This window comes from Melopsittacus undulatus, chromosome 4 (assembly GCF_012275295.1).
Source record: "Melopsittacus undulatus isolate bMelUnd1 chromosome 4, bMelUnd1.mat.Z, whole genome shotgun sequence".
Classification (NCBI taxonomy): domain Eukaryota; kingdom Metazoa; phylum Chordata; class Aves; order Psittaciformes; family Psittaculidae; genus Melopsittacus; species Melopsittacus undulatus.
In genome coordinates, this window is record NC_047530.1 from 93,876,317 (window position 1) to 93,902,311 (window position 25,995).

General features: G+C 38.3%; 2 protein-coding genes across 3 annotated transcripts in view; one reads left to right on the forward strand and one right to left on the reverse strand.

Annotated features, from left to right (window-relative positions):
* PANK1 (pantothenate kinase 1) overlaps positions 1-12,923 on the reverse strand; it is a 47,654-nt gene extending 34,731 nt beyond the window's left edge. The window contains exons 1-2 of one of the 2 annotated variants that reach the window (XM_013127756.3): positions 12,676-12,923; positions 4,265-4,360 (exon numbers count right to left, since the gene is read on the reverse strand). In XM_013127756.3, coding sequence (XP_012983210.3) covers positions 4,265-4,269 — 5 coding nt within the window. In that variant the 5' untranslated portion in view covers positions 4,270-4,360; positions 12,676-12,923. Of the gene's footprint in view, positions 1-4,264; positions 4,361-12,671 lie in introns of both variants that reach the window. The other variant, XM_031044647.2, reaches the window with a different exon arrangement.
* Positions 12,924-13,109: 186 nt separating this feature from the next.
* KIF20B (kinesin family member 20B) overlaps positions 13,110-25,995 on the forward strand; it is a 38,425-nt gene continuing 25,539 nt past the window's right edge. The window contains exons 1-13 of the mRNA XM_031044659.2: positions 13,110-13,195; positions 15,666-15,822; positions 16,330-16,416; positions 16,533-16,649; positions 16,844-16,982; positions 18,592-18,776; positions 20,829-20,877; positions 21,437-21,634; positions 21,751-21,862; positions 22,301-22,372; positions 22,811-22,957; positions 24,214-24,376; positions 25,180-25,416. Coding sequence (XP_030900519.2) covers positions 15,667-15,822; positions 16,330-16,416; positions 16,533-16,649; positions 16,844-16,982; positions 18,592-18,776; positions 20,829-20,877; positions 21,437-21,634; positions 21,751-21,862; positions 22,301-22,372; positions 22,811-22,957; positions 24,214-24,376; positions 25,180-25,416 — 1,662 coding nt within the window. The 5' untranslated portion in view covers positions 13,110-13,195; position 15,666. The remainder of the gene's footprint in view (positions 13,196-15,665; positions 15,823-16,329; positions 16,417-16,532; positions 16,650-16,843; positions 16,983-18,591; positions 18,777-20,828; positions 20,878-21,436; positions 21,635-21,750; positions 21,863-22,300; positions 22,373-22,810; positions 22,958-24,213; positions 24,377-25,179; positions 25,417-25,995) is intronic.

The following is a 25,995-nucleotide window of genomic DNA, read 5'->3' on the forward strand; positions in this document are numbered from 1 at the left end:
CCTTCCAGTATCTGAAGGGGGCCTACAGGGATGCAGGGGAGGGACTATTCATTAGGGACTGTAGTGACAGGACAAGGGGTAATGGGTTGAAACTTAAACAGCAGAGGTTTAGACTGGATATAAGGAAGAAATTCTTTACTGTGAGGGTGGTGAGGTACTGGAATGGGTTGCCCAGGGAGGTTGTGAATGCTCCATCCCTGGCAGTGTTCAAGACCAGGTTGGATGAAGCCTTGGGTGACATGGTTTAGTGTGAGGTGTCCCTGCCCATGGCAGGGGGGTTGGAACTAGATGATCTTGAGGTCCTTTCCAATCCTAACTATTCTATGATTCTATGTATCTCCAAAGCAGACAAACCTGGCTTATTCCTCTAGTGCAGAAGGAAACAGTTTCCGTCAGAGGGTAGAGAGGACACAGAACTTCTATGTCCCTTCTTCCAAACTAGTCCACAGATGGGAATCAGTGTAAAACAGAAACAGACCACACCTTTGGTATTCCTCCTCAACCACTTTCAGTAACCAGGGAATGTATGTCTGAATGAGCATTTAAGCATAGGGTTAAGTCTAACCACCACAACTAATCTGGAGTTAAAATTTTAAAACTTGAATAATATGACTTTGCTTTCAAATAGATAAGCCAAAGATTTGTTTAGGTTTTTGATGCTGAGAAGAACATTTAATATGTCCTTGTGATACTAAGCTGAAACCACAGACAACTCAAATGCTAATCTTACTTTTAAAAGTATCTTTTTTCTCCATGTTTGCAAAGAATGAGAGACTTATGTGGGAAGGGGCTGTGCCATAAATGACAAATTTGTTCCTAAAGGCTTCAACTACCTAGTAACAAAGAAGGTAAACAAATTATACTAACTTGGGTTGGTTTGCCACAGTTACATTCTCTGATATTTCTGGGACTAGTGACCTTCCAGAGTAAATACTACAGGGAATAGTCTGTTCTTTGCAATGCATTTAGTTACATTCAAGAGGCCAGTTTAGAGATTTCAGATCTTCACAAGGTCAATACAAACTATTACACACAAACCAAAAGAAAAACAGAACTGAAATAATAAACTTCTGTTTTCTCATTACAGACATTGAAGAAAAAAAAACAAAGCTAAAGAAAACCAATAGGAAGTAAGTTCCAGGGTCTCTCCTGCATAGAAAGAAACTTGCATTTCACTGCAGGAATCTTAGTGTCACTAAAATACTTGTTTTCTTGTAATAAAATGTAACTAAAACAAAACCACAGTTGGTCTAATGGGAATTTAAGATGCAAAGAAACCACCTGGGTCACAAAACAAGTTCCTTGAATCAATGATTAACCTGGAAGAATTTAAAAACCATATATGCCAAGTATCATGGAGCACAAAATTTTGTATTATTTTGTAACATATGACTGGACACCTCAGGATCAAAACATTATTTTGACACTCACATATAAAGTCCTAACTATCCACATTTATTGTTGTTTTTAACCCAGAATGGCAAATCAGATTCCTTGGTCTCATGAACAGTGCTAACCTGATTTGTTGTATTTGTCCTTGATTTTGACATGTAAGTCAGATAAAGGAGCTACAGTTACTTTTGGTGCCAGTAATTTCACATATGGGAAGAGAAACCAAAAGCATTGTGCATCTCCTATAAAACAGGAGACAAAGTTACCTTTTTTGTTTACAAAACTTCTGTTTATCCACTAGGAAAAGAACTGATATGGCTAAGACATGGACTTCTCATACTTTTTGCCTGACTGCTCTAGAAGTAGCAAGAACCAATTTATTTGCTTTTCCTCCACTTATGAAATTTACTTAAAATATCAAAGGAGACATGTATCATATCTTCATTCCACTTCCTCTTAGAAAAAAGGAAAATTAAAGAGGAAAAAGAAAAGCACACAAGCCAGAAAGGGAGGTACAGCTACTCCATCATATGCAGATACGAGGAAAACGCTGCCACAGTAGTTAGGAGGCATGCAAATAGGAGAATCCCCACATGATCTAGTCTCCATTCACAGGCACAACTGTAACCTAGTATAAACTAGAATTGATATGTCTGACATAAAATCCTAACCCAAGAAAAGTTGTCTGATTTATGACCTCCTTACTATTGCCAGTTTCCATACCTTACCCTCCCAGAACACATAAACAATACATACATAAACCAGGTCATTTTTAGAGCAGATTAATTCCCACATTCTGAGGCAAACAGCAGTGGATTGACACAACATGACTGTTTCCATTGCATTAATAAAGACTGCATAATCAGTGAAAACACTAAAAAAATAAAGAACCCTTTCCTGCAGAGAGAAATCAGGCTCGAACCTCAGTTTCAGTGAACTAGAAAGCCTGTGGTTAAAAAAAAAAGCAAAAAAAAGAATCCAAACCACTACTTCTCCCCTATTCACCAACTAAGTTTAAGTTTGATTATAAGCAGGTTGATTTCAGTCACAGCACAGACTGGCATGAGGAAAAAGGAAGAAGATATAAAGTAGTTCTGAACTTAAATACTTTGCACTTCTCTGTAGCCACAGATCTTCAGACATTTTGCAAACTGTGAATCACTGCTCTTCTAACCTCCCATCTAAAGAAACAAAAGCAACAATGCTAAACCAAAAAGTAATGAGCCAGCTGAGAAAGGACTTGCAGACAGGTCTCATCTCCAAAATGAAATCCATATTTGGATCAGTTTGACCCAAAATGGTAATTACAATACCCATGCCTCATAGCTGGAAAATTTAGTTGCAGTATTCCAGTCATTTTCAGATTTTTAACTCATTTGTCTAGGGAGGGTGAGTCCTGAAATGGAAATCTGAGATTTCTGTTAGAAAAAAATCAGAATATCTTGATTTTCTTAAAAAGAATTCCTGTTTTTCTCAGCCAGTCATAGACCCAAGAAACAGCTTTAGATCCCCAGAAGTTGTATTCTCAACAAAATCAGCTATTAATCTAGCAATTAGCAGTCAAACTTACATTTCACCAGATAGAATATGCTGTCTTCCATTTGATGTGTCAGGGCCCTGGAAAGACTCCTCCTTCATGCTGCTTATTATAATCAGGATCCATTTAGGTTTAAGCAAACAAACAAACAAACAAACCCCTTGCCTGCAGTTTCAGCAAATTAACTCATCAGTATTAGCTTCCTTTGCTGAAGCTCCCTGAGCCTCTTAGAAACGTACATTTTCATTTCACTGTCATTTGGTGTTCTGCTTGTAAAATTCAGTGAAAAGCTATTTATCTTTGTAGGTACATCCACATAAGTTGTGTCATTTGGCTGTTACCACTGTGATCAAGGTTCTAGGCACACAGGTTACTGACCTTAAAACACGATGTTTGAAGACCTTGTCTGACATAATTTGTGACTTAAACTATGACAGTGTTATTCTCTATGTCAACAGTAGTTTCATCTGTTGTCTACTATATTTACAGCTGAACAAAATAAAGATAATAGAAACTACTATTCAATGCAGTTTTCCTAAGACATTCTCCTGTCACAGTACTGGAATTAATTTCAGCTATACTAGTAAGTAGCCTACTTTTTAAGGATAAGGATATTGAGGTATGTGCAATGAAAAATGAATAATTTCTAATGTTACTTCAACTCCCAATTTAAGAACCATATTTAAGAAACACGAACATCTCACTAAAATGTGCCAGACTTTCCTTACTTCAACTGAAAATCATTCAGAACTATTACAATAAAATTGTGTTCCATATTTTCATTGCATGATGAATGTTCAACATGGAAGTAATATCTGATTTCCTCAGGGAAGAGTGTATGTCTAGCTAAATGAAACTATATTCCCAGCAACCAGTGACACTGAACTTTGATGTGAGTTAATGATACAGAGGAAGCAACAAGGCAAACTGGAGGTGAAAGGGGAAGATGAGGAACAAACTTGCCTGGTAAGAGGCTACAAATCCCGAGTTTGTGGTCTGGGTTCTCTTCCCATCATAGGTAGGCATTGGCACTAGTTGTGGTTTCATCAGATCAACCCTACATTTTGATACTACCTTGCAAACTGCAGCCAAGGAGGAGGGGGAAGGGCATGGAGAGAAACAGAAACACAACAGAGAGAGAGGGTAGAAGCCAACAGTACTATATCCACCCCAAGTAAAGATGGCACAGATGTTCATATCATCCCCCTATCAATGTTCTCAACAGTATACATCAAACAATTTACTAAGAATTCTGAGATGGAAAGTTTATTCATACGATGTTCCTGTGATGAGGCTTTAGTAAATCACAGTTCCTGGATGGAAAGAAATACATACCACATTAATTTTTCCTTGTCTAAGTTCACTGCGGAGATTCCTGGTCACCATGGCTGCTTTAGATGCCCAATACCTAGCTACACCATCCACCTAAAACTGGAACAAAAGAGTCATAAAAAAAATTGGCATGTATAACACATCCTCAAGAAGAACTCAGGAGTAATTTGCAGGGTATAGCAACATTTGTTACACATAAAACGAAGCCTCATGTTTATGTGTAACAGCAATAGCCATCTGATTAAAACAATAATAAAACTATAGCATCTACTTTTGAGTCATTTATCTTGGATAATTAATTTGCCAAGAGCATGAGTCACTCAGAAATGAGTTAGGGAATGACTCATTTTAATTTTTATTAACATTATCCTTAAAATGAAGGGATTCCTTCCCTACCCTTAAATTGTTGCACATTTTAGTTATTTTCACAATGCCAGAATCTGCTTTATTTAGACTAGCTGGATTAATTGTTGGAATAATTATCTTCTTTTTATTATGCCATTCACCCAGAGATCTTATGGTGTTTTATAAATATGTGTGTATTCTTTAGAGCACCACCAACACCACACAAAAGCACCTGACTAGAACTGCAGTTAGAACCTATTATCTGTTGAAACAGCAAAGGGAAATTCAGATGCACAAAACTGAATTACAAACAATGGACTTTTGCTGTTTACATCTCAGTTTTTGCACAGTAGGGTTTATTTTGACTACAGAAGGTCAGATCAGACAGTCCTTGGTAACTCCTCACTTTGGTGGAAACCTTCCTATTTCTTTGGATATCAGCTGTGAGCAAACTCTCCTTAAGTAAGCCTGGCCTGTTTCACAACCTGCTTTTCCTTGGCTGCAGCATGTTGTGACATCAGGCAAGGCAGCATAAAATTGAGAACCGTATGTGGAACTATGTTTGGAAATACTCTAACTCTGCAAGTCTGGATATGCCCAAAGGCTGCAGTTCATTCAGCTGCCTGCAATTTAATTCCTTGCTGAAGAATTGCCAAAGGTGCAACTTCACAAGCAATTTAGACAATCTAAGACTGCCTAACAGAAGAGAGGCAGCCCTGCCTTTCTGTCCCACCAGCATTTCTGCCTGTTCTTCTGCTGTTCCAGCACCTGTTTGGCCACATAGGTCTACTTGCTTATTTGGCTGAAACTATTGGTATAAAATGTGATTAAAAAATTAGCTGCTCATTAATTCACTCTTTAGAAGCAACCGAGACTTCACGAGTTTTCATTATCTTTCATCTGTTGCTCCACTTTCAAGGAAGAAGACTGTGTTTCTCTTCAAGGACTGCAAAGAGCAGTGTCGTCTTGACTGCATGGCACAAATACAGGCTCTTCTTTTCAGGAGTATGACTTCATTCTGTGCAGGGCAAATGTCTAGTGTGTATTAAGCTCTCTGCCTTTTGTTTTTCCTGTAGGTTGGGCAATACCAAGACTGAAATACCAATAAAATACAAGCTTAAAAAAAGAAAGATGTTAATTCCTTGCTCTTTTGTCATTCTGTGGGATAACTGTGTTACCCAATGTTAGACATTAATTTTGATAGCTAAACTAATAGGCTAGTGAAGAAAGCTAAGGCTTCATTCCTGACTTCCTCCAGAGGGTAGTTCAATTACAGTTCTGTTGCTTACCTGTACCATGTAGCATAACTGCCCTTCCAGAACAAAAATTTAACTTAGGCCTTAAACTATTCTGAGCATTTCTCACCACTGGCTCTACAGGAAGCCTAAGGTAAAAAAACCTGACGGTCAGTGATATGACTGTCCCACTTCAATTGCATCCTCACATGAGTTCAAGAAGCTCCAAGTGTCCAAAGCCATGATGACATTTCAAGGAATGGTACATAATGTCAGCAAACAGCACTAGTACCTGAGGTCAAGGCAGACAGTTGACACTTGCCAAGAACAAAAGATCAGTCTTGGGTGTCAGAGCCAGAAAGATGAGTAATACTACACTGAAATACTGTAATGGCTGCACTGTAATGTATCCTGCTTCTTGGATTCAGCCCATGCTACGTGAGCAGCAAGCTTCTTCCTCTTGAACTACATCTTTTTCAGGTACCTTGTATTTCTGGGACACAGAACTGTCCAGTCTTCCGGCTTCTACACAGAACTTATGTCTGTGTATCTATATACATGTACACACATACACACACAACCCCCTTCAGTGGAAATCCATCAGTTTCTTCAGCTATTAGCTATATATCTTATACCTATTAGATAGATCCTAGTATCTTGTCCAGTTTTCCTATTTCAGACTTTCTAGATACTTACTGACTTAATGTTCCAATTTATTTATCTTGTTTTAATAAGATGACACAACAAACGTTGAGAATGCAATGATCAACAGAATGTCTTGGTAAAATTTTCTGGAGCTGTTCTGAGGGGTCTGGGACCATAAGACAACTATTTACAACCCATATTTTACGCAACACTACAAAAGAAGAAACAATGTTCTCAAAACAAAGTAATTGTTAAGAATTAAAGCTTGAATTTCTTATGCCATGGAGAATTTCCATAAGCAGCCTGGAACTGAAATAAAACTGAAACACATGTTTCATTTTAGGAAAGTCTACCCTGAGATTTTACTTTTAAATCATGGTTACCCATCTTGGTATTTATATAGCTCTGTGGATGATTGAAAAGGAATCAGCAACACATGGAGAGAAATAAAGTTTTACTAATAAGATCTGGAATACACCCCCAGCCCTTAACCTAGAGGTTATAAGCTAACATGGCCTGCAAAGAAAATAATCAACATCCTGTATGGCAAAGTGGCAATAGGTCTAGGCCTAGAGTTGGAGCTAAAAAGACATTATGCAAATATTTGCAGAAATTAAGCACTGATCTAGGAAACAAAACAAAATTTGGATACAAACTTCCAACACCCCTCATGAAATATAAGCAACATAAAAAAAAATTCTGAAGTAGTCAATGTTTCTGGACTGAATGTATCCTTCTGTATCAACAATACCTCTCCATTTTTATGTCCAAAGGATACGAACACTTGAAATACACAGGAAAACTGGGATGTAAGACTCTGGCTATGTGTAATCAGTGACAAAACTCATACTAACTTACCTAAATATGGGATTCAATTTAGTATTCCAGCTGTAGAGCCATTTCTAACAGTATATCCTGAGACATCAGTATAATGTTGACTAGGAGGGAAGAATATTTTACAGACCTAGTCAATACCAACCAGCAGTCTTCCTGCTTGTGGATTTTCTGTTAAGGTTTCCAGTTATGTGATTATCAGCAGATCAAAAATGCCTGGTTTACATGATTTAGCATGATCACAAACCAAAGTAAGAGTACTGGGTCTGGTTATAATGGAATTAACTTTCTGGGGCACACCATAAATGCTCCAGAAACCATATTTAGCAATCAGTTGTATGTAAAAGTCATCTGTGCAGAGTGGTTTTAAGAAAATAAGACAGCATACAATTTAAAAGAAATCATCTATTCTCATATAAATATGCTTTCACAAAAGAATTCTTTGACTGTATATTTTTAAACAATAGTTATACTATTCACAACACGTATCTTAAACACCTGATAACTAACTACATTATTTGCTGCATGACTACGAATCAGACAGATAGCTGATATATTTATAAGACAAATGCTTGTGTCACAACCTGAAAACAGTTTTTACCATTTTCTCCAACAGAGGCCACTTTTGCTGTTACGTTGACTAACATGATATTGTGTTGTTTAGCCTGATCAGCCGACTCATGTCTATGCTTCAGCATCTTTCAGCAACAAAAAAACAAAATACTTAGCTGTCACTAGTAGTCTTATAGCACTGGTTGCCAGAGTTGCAGAAAGACCCTAGAAAAGGCTGAAAAAAAGAAGTAATTTTTTTTTCCCTCCAGTTAGTAAAGCTTCAGTTTACTTTGGAATAAAACACACAAAATCATATATATATATGTATATATATATATATATATACTCACATACCCAAAATATTTCTCAATTATTATTAATCTTGAGAGTCCAATGAGTTTTACTCCAAATTGACAGTTCAAATGAGTAGGGTGTATCACAGAAACATTTAAGAAACATATTTGATCATTATTTATTCATTAAAAAACCCTGAGGTTAAGAATCCCACTATATTAGGAAAACATGAGTACAGCTGCTGTAATGAAAGCCCTTAGTGATTCTTGAAAAGTTTCCTGCTCATAATAACAAAAGATTTAAATATGGGTGGGTGGAAAATATACAACATTAATACTGAAAAAAATCCCTAACTGCATTACTAATTCCTTGGAATATCGAAGTCATTTACTTGCTTCAGTCACCAGAGCCAGTGTAGAACACTAAGACACATTGTTACACATGCTTATTAAAGAGCTGTTCAAGTTAAAATAATCTGATAACTCAAAAACTCATACACTTAGTAAGCATAATGATTCAAGACACATGATTATAGGTATGTTCTAAACCTGTTGACGAGAGGTAGAAGGTTCTGATTTCAAAATGCTAGATCTCATTTTCAAAACGGTTATTTATACTACTGCATTACAGAGAGTAACTGATTTTGAAAATTTTTTGTTTAATTCCAAGATTAAAAGCTTGGTTACAGGTGAAATGTTCTCTTTAGCACATCAGAGAATTATGCAATAAGTAAAAGAGGGACAGAACAAATAACCAGAAGGTTGAAGGAGAATCCAGACGGAACAGCAATAGCTTTGTCTCATTTGTACTCTCTTCAAAGACTAAGCCTTGAGTTATGCAAACTGAACAAAATACAAGTCAGTAAATTTATTTCAGATCTTCCCTGCCTAAGACAACATAGTTCCTGCTCAGTACTATATTATATGAGCGATACTATGCTTGCCATGCACAGGTTTTCAAATAAAAACAGTATGCTGGGCACATAAAGCACATTTTCATTACACAAAACACTGGCAAGGGACCAGGAGGCCTCACAACATCTATAAGAAGCACACATGTGGCAATACCTAAACAAGCCTTCTTAACACAACCACATCTCCAGCTGTGAGCTCCCTGTTTCTTCTCTCAGGGAATGACTTTTTAAACAACCATAACCTTACTTTTTGAAGCAACCAGCCCTTGTCCTGGGAAGCAACCAGAGGCCAGGAATCAAGCCCCAGGTCCAGCATCAGACACTCAGGCTTGTCTCCAGCTTGCTCATCAGCAATCCCCTCCTTCCTCCCCAGGCTCCTACCTGCATATCCCACACTGGATTGTGCTCCTCAAGCCAGTGGGTCTACGATTCCTCATCAAACCTTTTTGTCAGTGGGTCTATGATTCATTTTTCAAACAGTATTTTGTGCTCCCAGATGGCCTCACACCCATCCACAAGCTCCTTCCTGTAAAGATCTCCTCCCAGAGAAACCCCACACTTACTTAACCAAATCAGACACAAAACAGCTGCAGCATTTGTGGCTGGCAGAAAATCCCTGCCCCCCTACTGGGGAAAGCTGCCCTTCACCACCCAAACCCACTGCCATCATTTGCACCGGGGGCAAAATCTCACAAGGCAGGGAACACCTGCAGAAGCACTCGGTTCCCCTAGGCTAGACTGGGAGTCTTCTGCTGGGGGTTGGCCTGAGAACCCACCAGGGTCAGGGTGGTGGAGGGCAAGCTGTGGTCTCAGTCCCAGCCAAGGAGGCTTCCCCAGTGAAGTGTACTGAGCAGGGCTGGACACTACTGCAAGCCTCACACTCAGGGCCACACCACCTCATCTGTAATCAATACGATGTGTGTTTGTATCTGTTTGAAGCAACAAACGCTGTGCTATTCAACTTGCACAGGATGGCAACGTGAACATTTGTTTGCTTTCAGATGGACTGCCACTGTGCACATGGTTCAAGGGAAAGCTTGAACATATGCAACACTAAAGCAGGCTAAGTTAGACTGACAAAGCCAAGATATTTTTCTTGCTGTTTCAGATAATGTAACACCAACTTTTACAGAAAACCAAAAGAATTATGTTTTAGGAGGCATAAGCAGGAAACAAACAAATAGGTAAAGATTCAAAAGTGAACCACAGAAAACCAATATTGAACTGGGAAATGTGGGACTGAGAAGTAGCTCCTTGCTTAGAACAGATGATAAAGGAAAACATGTCTGTATTACCAAAGAAAAATAAGCAAACAGCCTACAAAGTCATGAGTTCATAAGATCAGTTGTTTATGCATCAGAAATAATTGCACATGAAAGCAACCGATAGGAGCGGGACAGTGAGGGTACCACCATATATGCTCAAATTAAAGGAAGTGTGAAATGCATTCACAGAACTGCAAGCAACAAGATAAATGACAAGCATTGCCCTGAAAGACAGAGGTGAAAATATGCTGATGTGGCAGACTCCTAAGAAGATAACACAACACACCATTGTCTTCCAAGACACCTCTGGGACAAGGAACAGGAGTTTTCTTGACAGTCAGCTGCAAATCCTGCAGAAAGACTTTGCAAAGATGATGGGAAGGCAGCACAGCCAGATCATGGAGAAGAACAGCAGAAACAGGAGGGCTGAGGATAAACTAAAGTACTTTGTTAATTCCCTGGGGAAGGTGAGTTGAGTACAGAGAAGCTGAAGCTAGTCCTGGTTTGGCTGCTGCTCAGATGTGCTGAAGGATGTTGGGCCAAGTCCCACGAGTGCTGGCTGTGTCTCTAATTACTTCTGACAGTAATTAAAAAGCTAGCTGAGATATGCTGTCTCATAGGGCATCATCTCATCAGTCAGGTGAGTAGACTATCCACAACCTTGGAATCCTGTCCCAAATACTAGGAGCATAAGATTCTAAGGGTAATGGTGAGAGTTCAAGCAAGTAATTTATAAAATATCTTTTCCGATTTGGGCAGTGGCAGCCTTGCTCCACAAGTTATAGAGAATTTGAAAAGAAACAAACAAATTTCAGGGGTGAAGGAGTTAACAGTTTTGGCAGGAAATATTTTTGTTGCAACTGGCTGTGCTTGCACAGACCACTTTAAGGAGATGATATTGGTGGAAAGCCATAAAAGTTATTTACATAGATGGAGTTTCATCATCTCCCACTCCAAAGCAGGCTGGATTGTTTATGCTAATCTAATGCTTTCTTTATCATGGCTTGTGTGAAGCTAAGACCGCATGTTAGGTTGTGTTTTACTTTGCTCTTTCAGTATGTTGCTGGTGGTCCTTTGGATACTGGTTTAAAGAGATACTAGTTTAAATTATGCAGCATGTGCAACATTATAAAAACAGTTTCAGAAATTTAATATTCAAACAAAACCAAAATATTGCTTGTATCATGACGTTTATTATACTCCAACTCAGCAAGAACAAACTTCTGCAGGAAACAGATCCCAACATTTTTAGGACTATACCTTGTAAAATACTCCAACAAGTTAGAGAACAACTTTCAGGTTTGCTCCTAGGAGCTTTTATTTTTTCCATATCCTTGACAGCCATTCTCAGTCCCCTCCTGGTGTGAGAAAGGTGCTTTGCCATTAGCTTAGTCCAACAGTTGGTATTTACTGCTCTGTACAGAAACCAAGATACTTTTTATTTAAAAAGCTTAAGTCTTAAAGCATGTCTACAAGAGCTTGTCAGTTTTCTTTGGCAACAATTTCAAATCAATGTTGTGTCATATTCTGTTGTTACAACAGACCCACTCTTGCAACATAGCCTGCACCCAAACTGAGATTAAGTATACATCTTTTTGGATATGACATAGCCTCTGTTTAAAGAAAGAAAGATAGGATTTAATATTAAAAAACAACCTAATCAAAGCAGCTGATACAAGATCTGTGTAGAATTATTCTTTTTATAGGATTGCTTGCACTGGCTGGCATTCTTTTCATCAGATGAAAGACAAACATTTGGTTTTGGTAGTTACAGGCTACGCTCAAGTTACTTTTCTTTAATTTCAAATTCAAGCAGGCAGACATTCCTTATTAAAGTTCAAAGAATTCCTCTCTGAATTTTCTAAAGAGAAACTTAAGATGATTTTCATTACCAAACCCTGTATATTTCCATATCCTGCCATTCTAAGAAAGGATGTTCAGCATTATAATACTATTTTGAAAATAAAGCCAAATGATTTCTCTCATCCCTGTTTAAGAAATTAAATCCCCATCTTGCAAAACAGGTGTTGTCCACCTGGGGATGGTTTTAAGCAAAAGCACCTTACTAAGCATTTTCCACAGCTGTCACTCTATCAGTAGCGTAAACCAACATAAGGAAAAAGCACAGCCTGAACTTAAAACCAGAGTTTCCCAATTCTGCTGATCCTCCCTCTGATATAAGACACCCGCGGCTTTATCAGGTCATCCAGCCTTTTCTCTTTCACTGCTTGCAAACAGTGATTATCCTGTTTGATACACAAACTGCAAAACGCCTGTGGAAACAGCATCCCTGCAATCACTCACATAATCGGCAAGCTTAAACTTACATACATCCTTCTGCCAGACCTGAGGGAGGCACAGCCCAAGCTCTGCAAGCGGTGAGGCGAGCAGGTAGAGGTAGGCCCGACGAGGCTAGGGCGCCTTCCTGTGGCAGCCCTGCTCCTGCTGCCGCGGAGTAGGCGAGGTCCCGGCGGCTCTGGGTGCGGACAGAGCTGAAGCCCAATAAGCACCCCCTCATAGCCTACTGCCATAGCAAAGCCCAATCGCGCCCTGAACGCAAATCACACTGCACCACTAACCAGGCCAAGCTATACAAACCCAATGCCTCACTCTCTCACCCTTCCTCCCCCCGACTACATTTCCCGCCGACCCTTTAGCCCAGACACGCCCACTCCCAGCAGGCTGCGCGGCGCCGCGTGCTGCCATTGGTGGGATTTGAAAAGAAGCTACGGCCGTGGCGGTAGCGTGGTACCGGTGCTAACGGCTGTGGGTCGGGAAAGTGGAGCGCTGGGCTGCTTTCCTGGGCCTGCAGCTGGGGGCTTCGCCCGCCCGGTGTAGCCTCGGCTCTCAGGTAAGTTGTGCGGGTGGTGGGGCTGCTGGGCCTTCCTTTGAGGTGGGAGGGAGGCAGTGGTCGCGGCCCGCGGGTGGCTGAGCTGGGAAGCAGCAGTGTGGGTTGCCGTCCTGGGGGGCGGTGCTGGGGTCTCTTCTCATCGCGGCTGGCGCCTGCTGGTAGCAATGGTGTGTGGGAAGTCTTGGACTGGGGGGAGTCTGGAAGCTGGGTACGGCTGCCGGACTTGAAAGCCGCGGGTAATGCTTGGCCCAGGGCCGTGATGCTGACAAGGCAATGTGCCAGGGCCCTATATAAACCGGGAAAATAGTGCAGAGCCTTGAAGTGAAAGGTTGATATTTGGAGAGGGAAAATGTTACTTTTCTTTTGTTTTTCCTTTATTTTCATGTAATATCTGATGTCAAGCTGACAGTCTGAGGAGCCTTTTCTATCCTTTCTTGTGCTGCTTAAAGGAAGTACACAGCCTGTGTGTGTACTGTAACAACAGTTTGCTGTGTGTGCCTTTCTGGATCCCTTTCTGCTAGGGCTCCTGCAGCTCTAAACTCTACTGTCACTATAAGCAAAGTTACAGTAACATATCCCAGTATGTAAGTACCCTTTGGTGCTTACAGCCAGGTAGTATACCTGTTGACATAAGAATAGCTATGGTAATTACTGTGCTGTATGACACGCTGTGGAGATGGATAAGTCTGCATCTTGGGTTTTCCGTGTTAACTGGCTGAACTTTACTGGTTTGAGTGCTGGGCTCATATGAGCATTTGGAGTTCCAGCTTTGCAAAGATAGCTTAGTATTTTTTGAGTTGTGTAAAAAGGTACAGAATAAGAGCATAATAGAATCATAGAATAGTTAGGATTGGAAAGGACCTCAAGATCATCTAGTTCCATCCCCCCTGCCATGGGCAGGGACACCTCACACTAAACCATGCCACCCAAGGCTTCATCCAACCTGGTCTTGAACACTGCCAGGGATGGAGCATTCACAACCTCCCTGGGCAACCCATTCCAGTACCTCACCACCCTAACAGTAAAGAATCTTCACAAATCATATTTTAAGTTTATATTTAAAGCAACTAAGGTGTCAGTTATTTAACAAATCCTTTTCCTGTCAAGTCCTGATAAGAGTTTTACACTGTGACTTTCTGTATCTGATCAGTAAGACTTCTAGATGGTGAAAGCACAGGTATGCTTGTTTCCTGTAGTAGGTTAGTTACAGGTTGGCGTTTGTTCAAGCTGTGATAGTATTTCAGGCCAAGTTTTCCTTGCTTTGATACCAGGCCTGACAAAATAAAACTCTTTATTAGAAGAAATAAAGTAAATGTTGCCGCTTAGTTTACCTATAACTCTACCTCATTTGTAGCTTGGTGACATTTGCCTAGCTTAATTAAGTTCTGTGTCTGCCTTCTACAGGCTGGGAAAGAAGACTAAGCTTTGAAGTGTTTTGTCTCTGAAGTGCAGACATGTTCCAGGTTTTATGCTGGGGGGAGCAAAAGAGTTAGAACTGCTTTATAGGCACGACTCTTCACGACTCTTCTTGAGCAAAGGAGCTTTGAACCATCTCTGATCTGTCCATTGCTTTAATGAACACTCCACGTTCGTTTCAGAACTAGGAGGTCACGTAGTAGGTGTCCATTTGCTGCAATGCTTACTGCCATCCTCTATGAGCCCAATGAGTTGGTTATTTTAAACTCGATCCGTAATTAAAGCTGCCAAGCCACATCTGTAACTCCACAGGAAAAAGCAGTAAGAGTAAAATGCCAACAAAACATACTAATATTTTTAAATGCACTTTTAAAAAGTTATTTTAAAATTTACCTGTCTACTCAACATTGAATTAATGTATTTCATTTTCTATAGCAAATTTTCCCAGGTTCTGAGATGGACCAAAGTCTTTAAAGTATGTATTTATAAATGAATTGCTGACGCATAAAATGGTTGAAAAATACTAAAAGGCAATACTTTAACTCCTACTGTGACATGATGTCTTTTAATTTTCTAGTGTTCCCTTAATAGCTAAAGGTATTTTTTGGTCTTTGGAATTTATCAGGTCCTGCAGAGATATCCATGAATTTTTTGTTACTCGTGCAATGAGTATTCGAAATGGATGCTATAATGGGATGATGGACAAGTGGATGTGGAGCAATATGATTTGTTTGGTGGGGGTTTTTATTTTATCTTCTTTGTCAGACATGGTTTTTAGCAAAGTTGTGGTATATGTGTAAGGCTTTTTCTGGTAAGCAGTTGCTTTCCATTAAAAGAAAAATGAAAGAATGGCTGCTCTTGTTTCATCACGACGCTGACCCTTCTGCGGACCCTCTCCCTAGCTATCAGAAACTGTCTATGTAAATTATATATAGAATAAAGAAAATTTTGTCCTGGGAGAAATTGAACCTATTGGCTTCAAATTGCATTCTAAGGGACTTCACGAGCTCTACATTGTATAATCAGAGAGAAATAGTTTTGTTTTATCTTGCAGGATGGAACCAATACTGGATAATGAGGGATTTTTCAGACGCTCCTATATTTCTAGTATTGAGCCACCTCAAAGAACAGGACCAGTAAATGTGGAAGATATTAAAGCAGATCTCTCTACTGAATTTTCTTTGGTTTCTTCAAGCTCAGATACAAGCCAGGTAAGAAAATTTTGATGCTTGGATTGTTTGGATACCTTTTAAAGGAGTTTAGACCTTTCATTGACAACAATAATCAGAATTTTACATAGAAGATGAAAAGTGGTTTTAGTATGCCTTTAATTTGGAGAAAATGCATAGAATTAGACTAAGTAGTCTGGCACTGCACTGGTACCTTGCAAAGTGTATCAGTCTTCTATGAATGAGGCTAATTGCCAGTTTAGAGCAGCTTAATCGCTGAATGTTTTTATGGTTTTCTTTCTTGCTATCTAGTTGGCTTGTATGTAGTGTATATACAGGTGCTGATAGATTAATAACTAAGTTACGGCAGTGACATTCTGCAGGGGCCTAAGCACTTGTAAAAACCGATGTAATTAATTACTTTTGCTTCCCATGTCATCAAATAAGTCTGTTCAAAATAGTCTGTTGAAAATAAAATTGCCTTAACATGCTACTTATCAGAGAATCTTGACAAATTTCTAACTTTATTTCTTTTTTTTTTTACTTAAGAGGAGCAGTTTGGAGTCTAAGGGACACATACAAGTTTGTCTGCGTATTAGGCCTTTTACATCATTGGAAAGAGAGAATGAATTCCAGGTGTGAAACTTAATTAGTTTAAAAATACCTTAAATGTATAGGGGTGGTTTTTTCCCCTGTAATTTGAGCTCTCTTATTCTCTTGATGCCTGCATTGATTATGTTTCCTTTTGATAGGACTGTGTTTCACTTGAAGACTCAACAAGCATCATACTGAAGGCCCCCAAAAACTGTTTGAGTCGACTAAGTGAAAAGAATGCTGGACAGACCATACAGAAGTTCACTTTCTCAAAAGTAAATTAATTGTCTTTAAATGTTTTCAATTTATTTGTGGAAAAAACTTGATTCAACTTATTTAATACTAAGCAAACTAGATTTTTAAACTGTCAAAAGTCTTTAAGCTTACAAATATATAATACTTAAAAGATTCTTTAGAAGCCTCTAATAATCGCTTTGCCAAGAGATACCTTTATTTTGTTTATGCTCAGGTGTTTGGACCTGAATCAACTCAAGAAGAAGTCTTTGAAGGTGCCATGAAGCAACCAGTGCAAGATTTCTTAGATGGATATAATCGCCTTATTTTTACATATGGTGTTACGAATGCTGGGAAAACCTACACATTCCGAGGTATAAGCAGAAATGAGTTATCCTGGAATGATATTTCTTTTTTGAGTGTTCACTGCTTCTAGCAGAAATATTATATCTTTTTCCTTTATTTGAAGTGTAGGTCCTAGACACTAGCTTATCTTGAATCTTAATAAATAGCCTTTGCAAGTCCCCTTCCATAACAAATATCACTAAGCTGCCAACAGATGGATTCCCTCGCAGAGTTAAAGTAAGCATATAGTGATCTGTAAGGCTATAATAATTTCAACTAGCTGTTTGATTTTTACTTTTTCCCTTGAAGCATCTAGAATGTCAGGGAGGAGAGTGAGTTAGGAAAACAGACCTTCTATGTACCAGGATATGAAAGGTGTGTAAGTCACTTTATGCTAGACTAGCATTTGGGTTTTTGTGTCTTTTTTTTTTTTAAGACTGTTTATTGTTTGCCTGTTGAGTGTTACTTTGTTCATGTTAAGTTGACTAACAAATGACATCACAATAAACAAGAAACGATTAGAGAAGAGAGACAATGTTAGGGTGGTGAGGTACTGGAATGGGTTGCCCAGGGAGGTAGTGAATGCTCTATCCCTGGCAGTGTTCAAGACCAGGTTGGATGAAGCCTTGGGTGATATGGTTTAGTGTGAGGTGTCCCTGCCCATGGCAGGGAGGTTGGAACTAGATGATCTTGAGGTCCTTTCCAATCTTAACTATTCTATGATTCTATGATGAGAAACAAACATAAGGCAATGGTACTTTAATTTCCTATGTTATTTAGTTCCTGGCTTTGTTTTCAAGTGCTACCTAGATTTTATATAAGTTCTGATTTATGTGGTGCAGCTAGTGCCGTAACTCTTAGAAGCCCATCTGTCTCAAGAGTAGCAGAAACTCTCAGGCTGGAAGATAATGCTGTCAGAGTCTGAGACAGAACAGTAGTTTCTCTTCTAGTTTGTCACGTTCTCTCTGGTTTAGAAATCAGTTAAGTGAACCCTTAAACTTGCATCTGGATTCAGAAAAATTGAGTGTGCACAAAATCTTTTATTTGACTCCTTTTTGCCTTTCAGGAGCAAAAGTAGTAAGCTCTGAGAAAAGGGTCTGGGATAGGGGAAGGTGTGTGTTTTTCCACAAGGCTTCTAGTACTTCTTTTGTAGGGTCTGTGGAATTAATACAGGACAACAGCTGAGAGATAAGTAATGGCTTGTATTTCAAGATTACTTGCTTGAGAGAGTGAGTCAAGGCTGCTTGTGAAATGCAATTTCAAAAACTGCAGTTCTCTGTCTTGTTGGTTGTAGTATTTTTGTTTGGGTGGGTTTTTTTTTCCTTTAAGGCTAAGCTTATGAGAATACCTCAGCAGTTTTTTTTTGTCGTATGTTTTACCCCTTATTGTTAGAAGTGTAGATAGAGCATGAGCAGTTGCTGAATTCTGAATACTTTCTAAAACTTTAATGATGTTTCTGTTATATTGAGAAAACAAACAACAATGACAAAAAACAAAACCCTAGTGCCTGATGCTGTTAATGGCCTCCAAATTACTCATGTATCCCTTGAGATTAGAATTGCTTATTTTTGTTTTCATTTATCTGTTTACCTTGGTCCCAGTAATAATTAGAATCTTTCTTTTGTATGGTGCCTTCAGGGACAGAAGATGATGTTGGTATTCTGCCAAGGACTATGGATATGTTGTTTAAAAGCATTCAAGGAAAGTTATACACGGCAATGGATCTCAAACCCCATCGATGTAGAGATTATATAAAGCTGACTAAAGATCAAGTGAGAGAAGAAATTGCTATTAAAAATTCAATACTTCGCCTAACAAAAGAGGTAGAAAATCACTTCTTCCTATACCAATGAATATGTACATCTTTACATAGCTCAAATGTTACCCTATTAATTTCTCAATAGAAAGACTGTATTTAAGCATGGACATGTCTATTTGGTGTCAGCCAGCTATTCAGATGAGCAGTAAACTGGCAGTAGAGCTGATGAACCCTGTTCTGTGGATTTCTCTCTCATAGCTGAATACTTGATAGGAAATAAACTTAAGGGTGTGTTTTTCTGTAGCTTGGGCACCTGACAATTTATCCTGTAGGGTTGCTGGTGCTTAAAAAGGACTGTACACTAATAGTATCCGCATTTGTGGAGATACTAGTAAGTCTGGTCTTTTAAAGAATTACTGTCTTCAGGATACTGTACTGAAATTAATGATTTTGAGGTTGTTACCCTCTTTCTGTTTGGCCGGTATTCTCAGAAGAAGCAATTTTTTTTTTTTTTTTATTTTAACCACAGAGCTATAAAGCTAGTGGACTTCTAAAAATCTGAATTAAAATGAGTTTTTTGCTGGGCTTCCTTCTTAAACAGATCTACTGTTGAGTTGTCCAGAAATGCATTTCAGTTTCAGGAGCTGCCTGGAATTCTGAAGCTGTTTAGTCTAATTATAGTTATAAGGGATTTTTATTTTATATAAGGATACCCTTTTTCTTGACTTTTTTTTTTGAGTTCTGAAATGGATGGAATAAGAAACCTGAGTGTATGGTAGCAATTTGAACTAGGAAGGGATATTGTGGTGTTTTTTCTCTCTCTGTTTTTTTATCTTTAATGAAAATGCTTAGTTTATCTCCCTAGCAGTATGCTAGGCTATAATGAAGCATTCTGGCTGTTGTGTCTTGTAATATATGTGACTTTTTTTTTAATCTTATTTAACTGGATTTCTCCAGTGTGGAAGGCAGGTGGCAGCAAAATTCTTCAAAACTTCACTTCAAAAGCTCAGGCCCATGTTAAATCTAGCTGTAACAGTCTAAGAATTTCAGAAAAGCCTGTTATACATGCATTGAATACACATATATGTTCCCTCTAGCTTCTGAAACTGTGCTTAAAAAAGCAATACTTTGTCTTATAAATTTGGTGGCAAAGTTTGTATCTATATTAAGAGACAGATTTTGATGGGTGTTTTTTATGTATAAAGCTCAAACCTAAAAGTTTGATTACCAAACCATTTAACTATTTCAGGAATATCTTTATAGAATTCCAGCTTTAGATGAAATATAACTGTGACAAAACATTAAAAAACCCAAACAAACCAACCAAACAAAAAACAAACACCCAAACAAAACCAAACTGACCTAAACCACGCCTGTTTTCTTCTCTTTAGGCAGTTCTGTTCTAAACAAAAATCATTCACCCAAAACTAAAACTGGGAATGGAGTATATGTGTATGAAGCTCATAACTCTGATTTGTTCTTTGATCTTTTCTAGATTTGTGGTTTTCTTTTATTGCCGAGCATAGCAGAAGATTTTTGTTACCTTCATAAGACCTAGACTTTATTACAGGCTGTAGAAACCTTTCACAGTTGAATCATGAAGCAATAAATTGCTCACTTAATTTCTTAAGTGAACATATAGTCTACACTTAACTCTTTCTGAGAGTTGACCTAATAAGCTGCAAGATAAGGAGTTCTGGATTAACAAAATGTCAATAATAATAAAAAAAAAATCGGGACTCTACTTAGCCATGATAAGCATAATGTGTAAACTGCAACTGGACTCCTGCAAATCATCCTGTTTAAATAATCCTGTTTCTCTGTGGGCTCTCCCTTCTCTCTTTTTCTGTGGCTCATTTTCTTCTGGTTCAGCAAGCTGAAGTGCTGTATGCTGTGATAAGGCCTGACATAAGGGAAGTGTCAGGAATGATTATTAAAGTAAGAACGATCCTTTCATCAGGAGTCTACTGGTGCACTAGGCATAACATGTAGGCATGGTCTTTGTATTGGCATATTACAACTGTGCAGCATTCCTATCTAGTAGAACAATAGAGCTACTACAGGAGTAACTCGTGTATAGTCAACAATGTATCTTCAAGTCTATTCTCTTTTATAGGTAGACCATCAAAACAGCACCACCAGCAAAGCACCAGTTGATTCTAATGGTATGTTTAATATTAAGAATTATAGTTAAAGCTAGCAAAGAAGCTTTCTTCAGGTCAATAACTGACTTACAGCCTATGTTAATAATAAAATGACTACTTGGCATTTTTATATGCCTGTGAATTGGGTAGTAAGCAAGTTACCTGTGCAGAAAACAGTACTACTTATTCTGTGGGCCCTAGTGGTGTTCTGACAGGCTTTTAGAGTACCTGTAGGTAATTCAATTATCGCACTTAAAAACTACCTAGGTTTACTTTAAAAAGTCAAAATGAAGTGTACTTGTTGATTGAATTAAATCTTCTAAAAATATTGGAGAGACTTGAGTAATTCCAGCCAAGCTGTGTGTGTTTGATAGAATTTGCAAGTGGAAAGGGAAGTGGTAGAGTGTCTCTTGCAATTATATAGGGAAAGCATGTGATGCTAAATAAAGGGGGAGGGGATCTCAGTTGTTTTTGTCTACAGCATGTGTTCTAGAAGGCTGTTTTTCACTTACAATTTTTTTCTTAAATGAAATTCACTTTACTAGGCCTATATTGACTTCTAATACTTTATTCTTGGCAGATTTGGAACAGCTCTTAAAAGACTCGGGACAGTCTTTTTCACCAACTGTGAAAAATAATGTGAAGTTTTCTGTTTGGGTTTCATTTTTCGAGATTTACAATGAATGTTTTTATGATCTCCTGATTCCTATATCAAATGACAAGAAAAGAAGAACGCTACGCCTTGCTCAAGACATCAAGGGATGTTCATATGTAAAAGGTGATTGGAATATATTGCAAATTGCCAAATAGCATGCACACCAGGAGTAATACTATCTCTGAAGCCCTTCTTACTTTTTGATATCTACAAGCTTATCATGTTTGTTCTTCCTAAAGGTCTGCAGTGGGTACAAATTTCTGATTCTAAAGAAGCTTTTCGACTTCTAAAACTGGGGTTGAAACAGCAGAGTGTTGCAAGCACGAAACTAAATCCTTATTCCAGCAGGAGGTGAGAAACATTGAATAATACTGGACATAGGATGGTGTGTGGGATGGAGCATGTAACAAAAATATGGCTTGAAGGTCTAGGGAAGAAGCTTTAAGAAGGTCTAGATGTCTAGGCTTAGGAAGAAGATCTAGATATCTAGGTTTAGGGTTTGGCATGCTTTAGCGGTGCTTTAAGCCAAAAGGATTAAATCCTTCAATAAGATGAGCATTTACTAAACCTAACAATGTTTTATCAAATAGTCTCCTTCAGGCAAAAGCACTCGGCTCTTATTCTATCTGTTTGAGGAAAAAGCAAAATAAGTGTTACATAAGTATATTTTCAAAAGTTTGTCTGCTAGGGTATATGCTTAGATATGTTGGTAGATTTAGCAGTGTTTTAAACAGGTATGATGGAGGCTAAAAATATTTTCACTTCTCTACTAATTTAAATTTCTTTTAGTCACAGCATATTCACAGTTAAGATATTGAAAATTGAAAATTCAGGAGCACTGCAAGTGATTCGAGTCAATGAGTAAGTTCAGAGCTGAGTCTCCCTCTTCTTTTATGATATTGTCAGTTATCTTACATGTTGATGTGCTGGTACTGCACTACACACCCAGAACTCCCTGGTAGAGCCTCATGCAAATACAGTTTTCCCCACTTTCTAAATTCATATGATACTTGGTCCTCTACCTCAAGCCATCAGGTGTCAATGCTGTTCTGTATCTTGTCTCCACTGTTCAACACAGGATTCAGTTAGCCTGCTGTACTCCTGAACTCATGTAAATCCTCAGAAGGAACTGGGGGGGGAGGAATGGGAAACCTACTGGGAAAGAGTTTGGCAAGCAGTAGTGTGAAACTTGTTTAGGGAAGCAGCAAGAAATTCTTTCTCTAAGAAAAGTGGGTTTATAAGCAAGTAATTTCTTTGTGCTCAAAGGTAGATAAAGTGTATTTCTTTATCTCCTTTCAGATTGTCACTGTGTGATCTTGCTGGTTCAGAAAGATGTACCAAGACCCGTAATGAAGGTGATAGATTGAAAGAGAGTGGAAACATAAACACTTCTCTCCTGATTCTAGGCAAGTGTATTAATGCACTCAAGAACTGTCAACAGTCAAAGTAAGTCCTCTTATGAATTGCAAACTGGTTGTGGATTTTAAATATTGCCTAGCACATGTAAAAGCTATTGTTTAAAACGGACAGTGCTCTCACTAAGGTTTTGGTAGAAAAGATATATAAAGTCTGTATTGTAAAGTTGTGTTGATCTAGGAAAGCTATCATTAAACTTGCTTTGTTTTGTTCCTTATATCATTCAAATTTTGACATCCTTTATACATGCTGTTATGGATTTTATCAATTTAACTTGCTTCTGAGCTTGGCTTATCCAACAAACTTTGGAAAAGAGTTGTTTAAACTTGTGTTAGAGTCAAATTTTCAGCCTTCTATTATTCCTTAGAACTAACTCTATTTTCTGTGTACTTCTATTGGCAGCTGCTTATAAGCTGTTAGTCTATTTAGAATGTGGGGTTTTTGTTGTTTTTATCTTAACTTTGAATTTTAACAATATAGAAGAAATATTCTAAAGCATGATCTCTTAAAATGTTAAAGTGTGCCCCTTTGCAAGCTCGATTGGAAGCAGTAACTTTCTTAAAGGAGTTTTGTCTCAGTCCTGCAGCAAAGCAACTTATGAGCTGTGCATGTATTCTGTCAGGAGTGTCACTATCTTGAGTTCTACATTACTGTTCATATAACTGAATAGCTACTGTGTGTCCAAAATGCAGCCAACTTATTCAGTGGCAAATGTGTCTTTAGTCATATATCTTAGGAATTCTCATAAAAATTCTTACCATAAGAAAAAAACTACATCACCAGCTGTTATGTTCAGGGTCACAGCTTTTGATTTTGGAAAAGCTAAACTGCTGGGGATTAGGAAAATTCTGACAAGTATCTCCATGTGTTTGATGTATACTTGTTTTCTTGCAATTGTCTGTTTTCAGAAACAGGATACTGAGTAGGGGGTCTCTGGTAGTGTTGAATACTGCCTAGAACTAAGTATATGCTTTCCATGAATGTGGAAAGGAAAAGAGGTGTGCTTGAGGTAACATGAAGTCATGTTGACCTATCTTATGTTGTACATTGAGCATGCTGTTGGTTTCAGTGTTCCCTCTAAATGCATTGCTATAGCTGATCTGAGACAATGGCTAAAGCAGCAGTTTGCATCAGCTGCACAGTCTTTTCACAAATGGCTTTATCTAGTCCAAAATAACCTTAAAGATTACTTTTATAAATATTTAAGTGTTTGGGTTCCACTGCATAGCTCTGACACTAACTGGAAATTATTAACCTTCTGGTCATCTGTTCTTCTGTCTTCAAAGGTTACAGCAGCACATACCCTTTCGGGAAAGTAAGTTAACTCACTACTTCCAAGGATTCTTCAATGGAAAGGGAAAGATCTATATGATAGTAAATATAAGCCAGTGTGCATCAGCGTATGAGGAAACACTCAATGTGCTAAAGTTCTCAGCCATTGCACAAAAAGTAAGTGTGTAGTATTTCATCTTGTGATCAGTACTTCTGATTTGCATTTAAAGGGCAGGTGTTCTCACTTGTAAGAATAAACTTAGTTACTGGATTTTTGTCTCATTGCAATCATATTTTCTAATTACTCCTAGTCAGGCTTTACTGCTTTGCTGAAAATCTGTAATTACTATAAAATGTCCGGCCTAACAAGACACTTGCTGTATTTGGAAGAAATTGCCTGAGAGCTGGGTAAACTTCTTTCAGTGGTCATGATATGCTGTCACCTAGGAACAATTCTAGCTCCCCATGTACTACTGCCATCTTAATTTGAATATTGCTCAACTGAAATATTGATTAAAATAGGTTGACCACCAGAGTTTGAAAGAGAGGTTTCAGTGGGTAGGTGGAGGGAGGTCCAGGCCTTTGGCATGTGGGCTTGTCTAAGCAGGTTAAGTACAACACCAGAAGGAGCAGACTGTAGAGGTGATACAGCTATTTAAATGTTATCCTACAAGTTCTATTTTTTTATGTAATGCAACTAGAAACTCTAAATATAGGAAAAATAGAAATATGTTGGTGTGTCAGGTGGCAACCCTCTTGTAGGTTGTTCAGCTTGTAAAACTTGGTGTTCCTAGGGTCAGAAGAAGGGTTAGGTTATAAAGTAAGTCTTTGGTACCCTAGCTGGGAACTGATCTAAGTAGTGACTCTGAACACAGGATAGTCTCAGGGGACCTATAGGAGAGTTCTAACAGCTGTCTCCTGGAAGTGCCAATAGAGGTTTAAGAAATTACTGGTGGCTTTGTTCTTTATTTTCTGGGTAGGTCTTTGTTATGGATGCATCAATTCTTCCCCAAGTTCAGTCATTTGACCAGAAATCAGGAAAAGAATCATCACTACTTGACACTAAAATGCTAATCCCAAGGAAAAGAACTACTATGCTGTGGGATAGGAGCTTAGAAGATGTGATTGAAGATGATGATGAGGAACAGCACATGTCAGGAGAAGCAGTGCAGCAACATGAAGCAGATCAAGTTTGTATGGGAAAAGAAGACTATATGGTATGTGCTAAGGCTTCTTTAAGAATTAGTGTAGAATGGAGACTTGAAACAAAGTAGTATTCTCATTTTCCCATCTCATGATTTTTTAGTGTTTTTTTTGTTCTTTTTTTTTTTTTCTCCTGATCACTATTATTCTACTTGAATATGGTCTTCAGATCTAAAAGTGGCATTGCTCATGGCTTAGTGCCTATTGTGGGAAAACTGTAGAGACAGAGAAGAGTTGCAGATTTCTATTTCTCTCCTTTTGGTAACCCATGGTCAATGCACAGCAAGTAGTACTACCTGTTTTCTAGCAATACAGAAGACTATTTCTTTGTGTTCTGTGTACAAGAAAAATCTGAAAACTATTCTTTAAAGAACAGCAGTTTTGGTCAATTCTAGGGAAGACAAGGATGAGGGAATAGGGGATTTGAGGTTATTGTGGAGTATTCGTTAATATTGCCCCAAAATGAGGATGTGGAAAACAAGAACCAAATCATATGGTGCTTAAGCCTGTGTTTTAAAGACAGCTTCCAGAATTCTTGTAAGAAGCTTGTTGTTTGCTGGTGCCTACTCTGTGTGAACTTGTAAGTTGCTGAT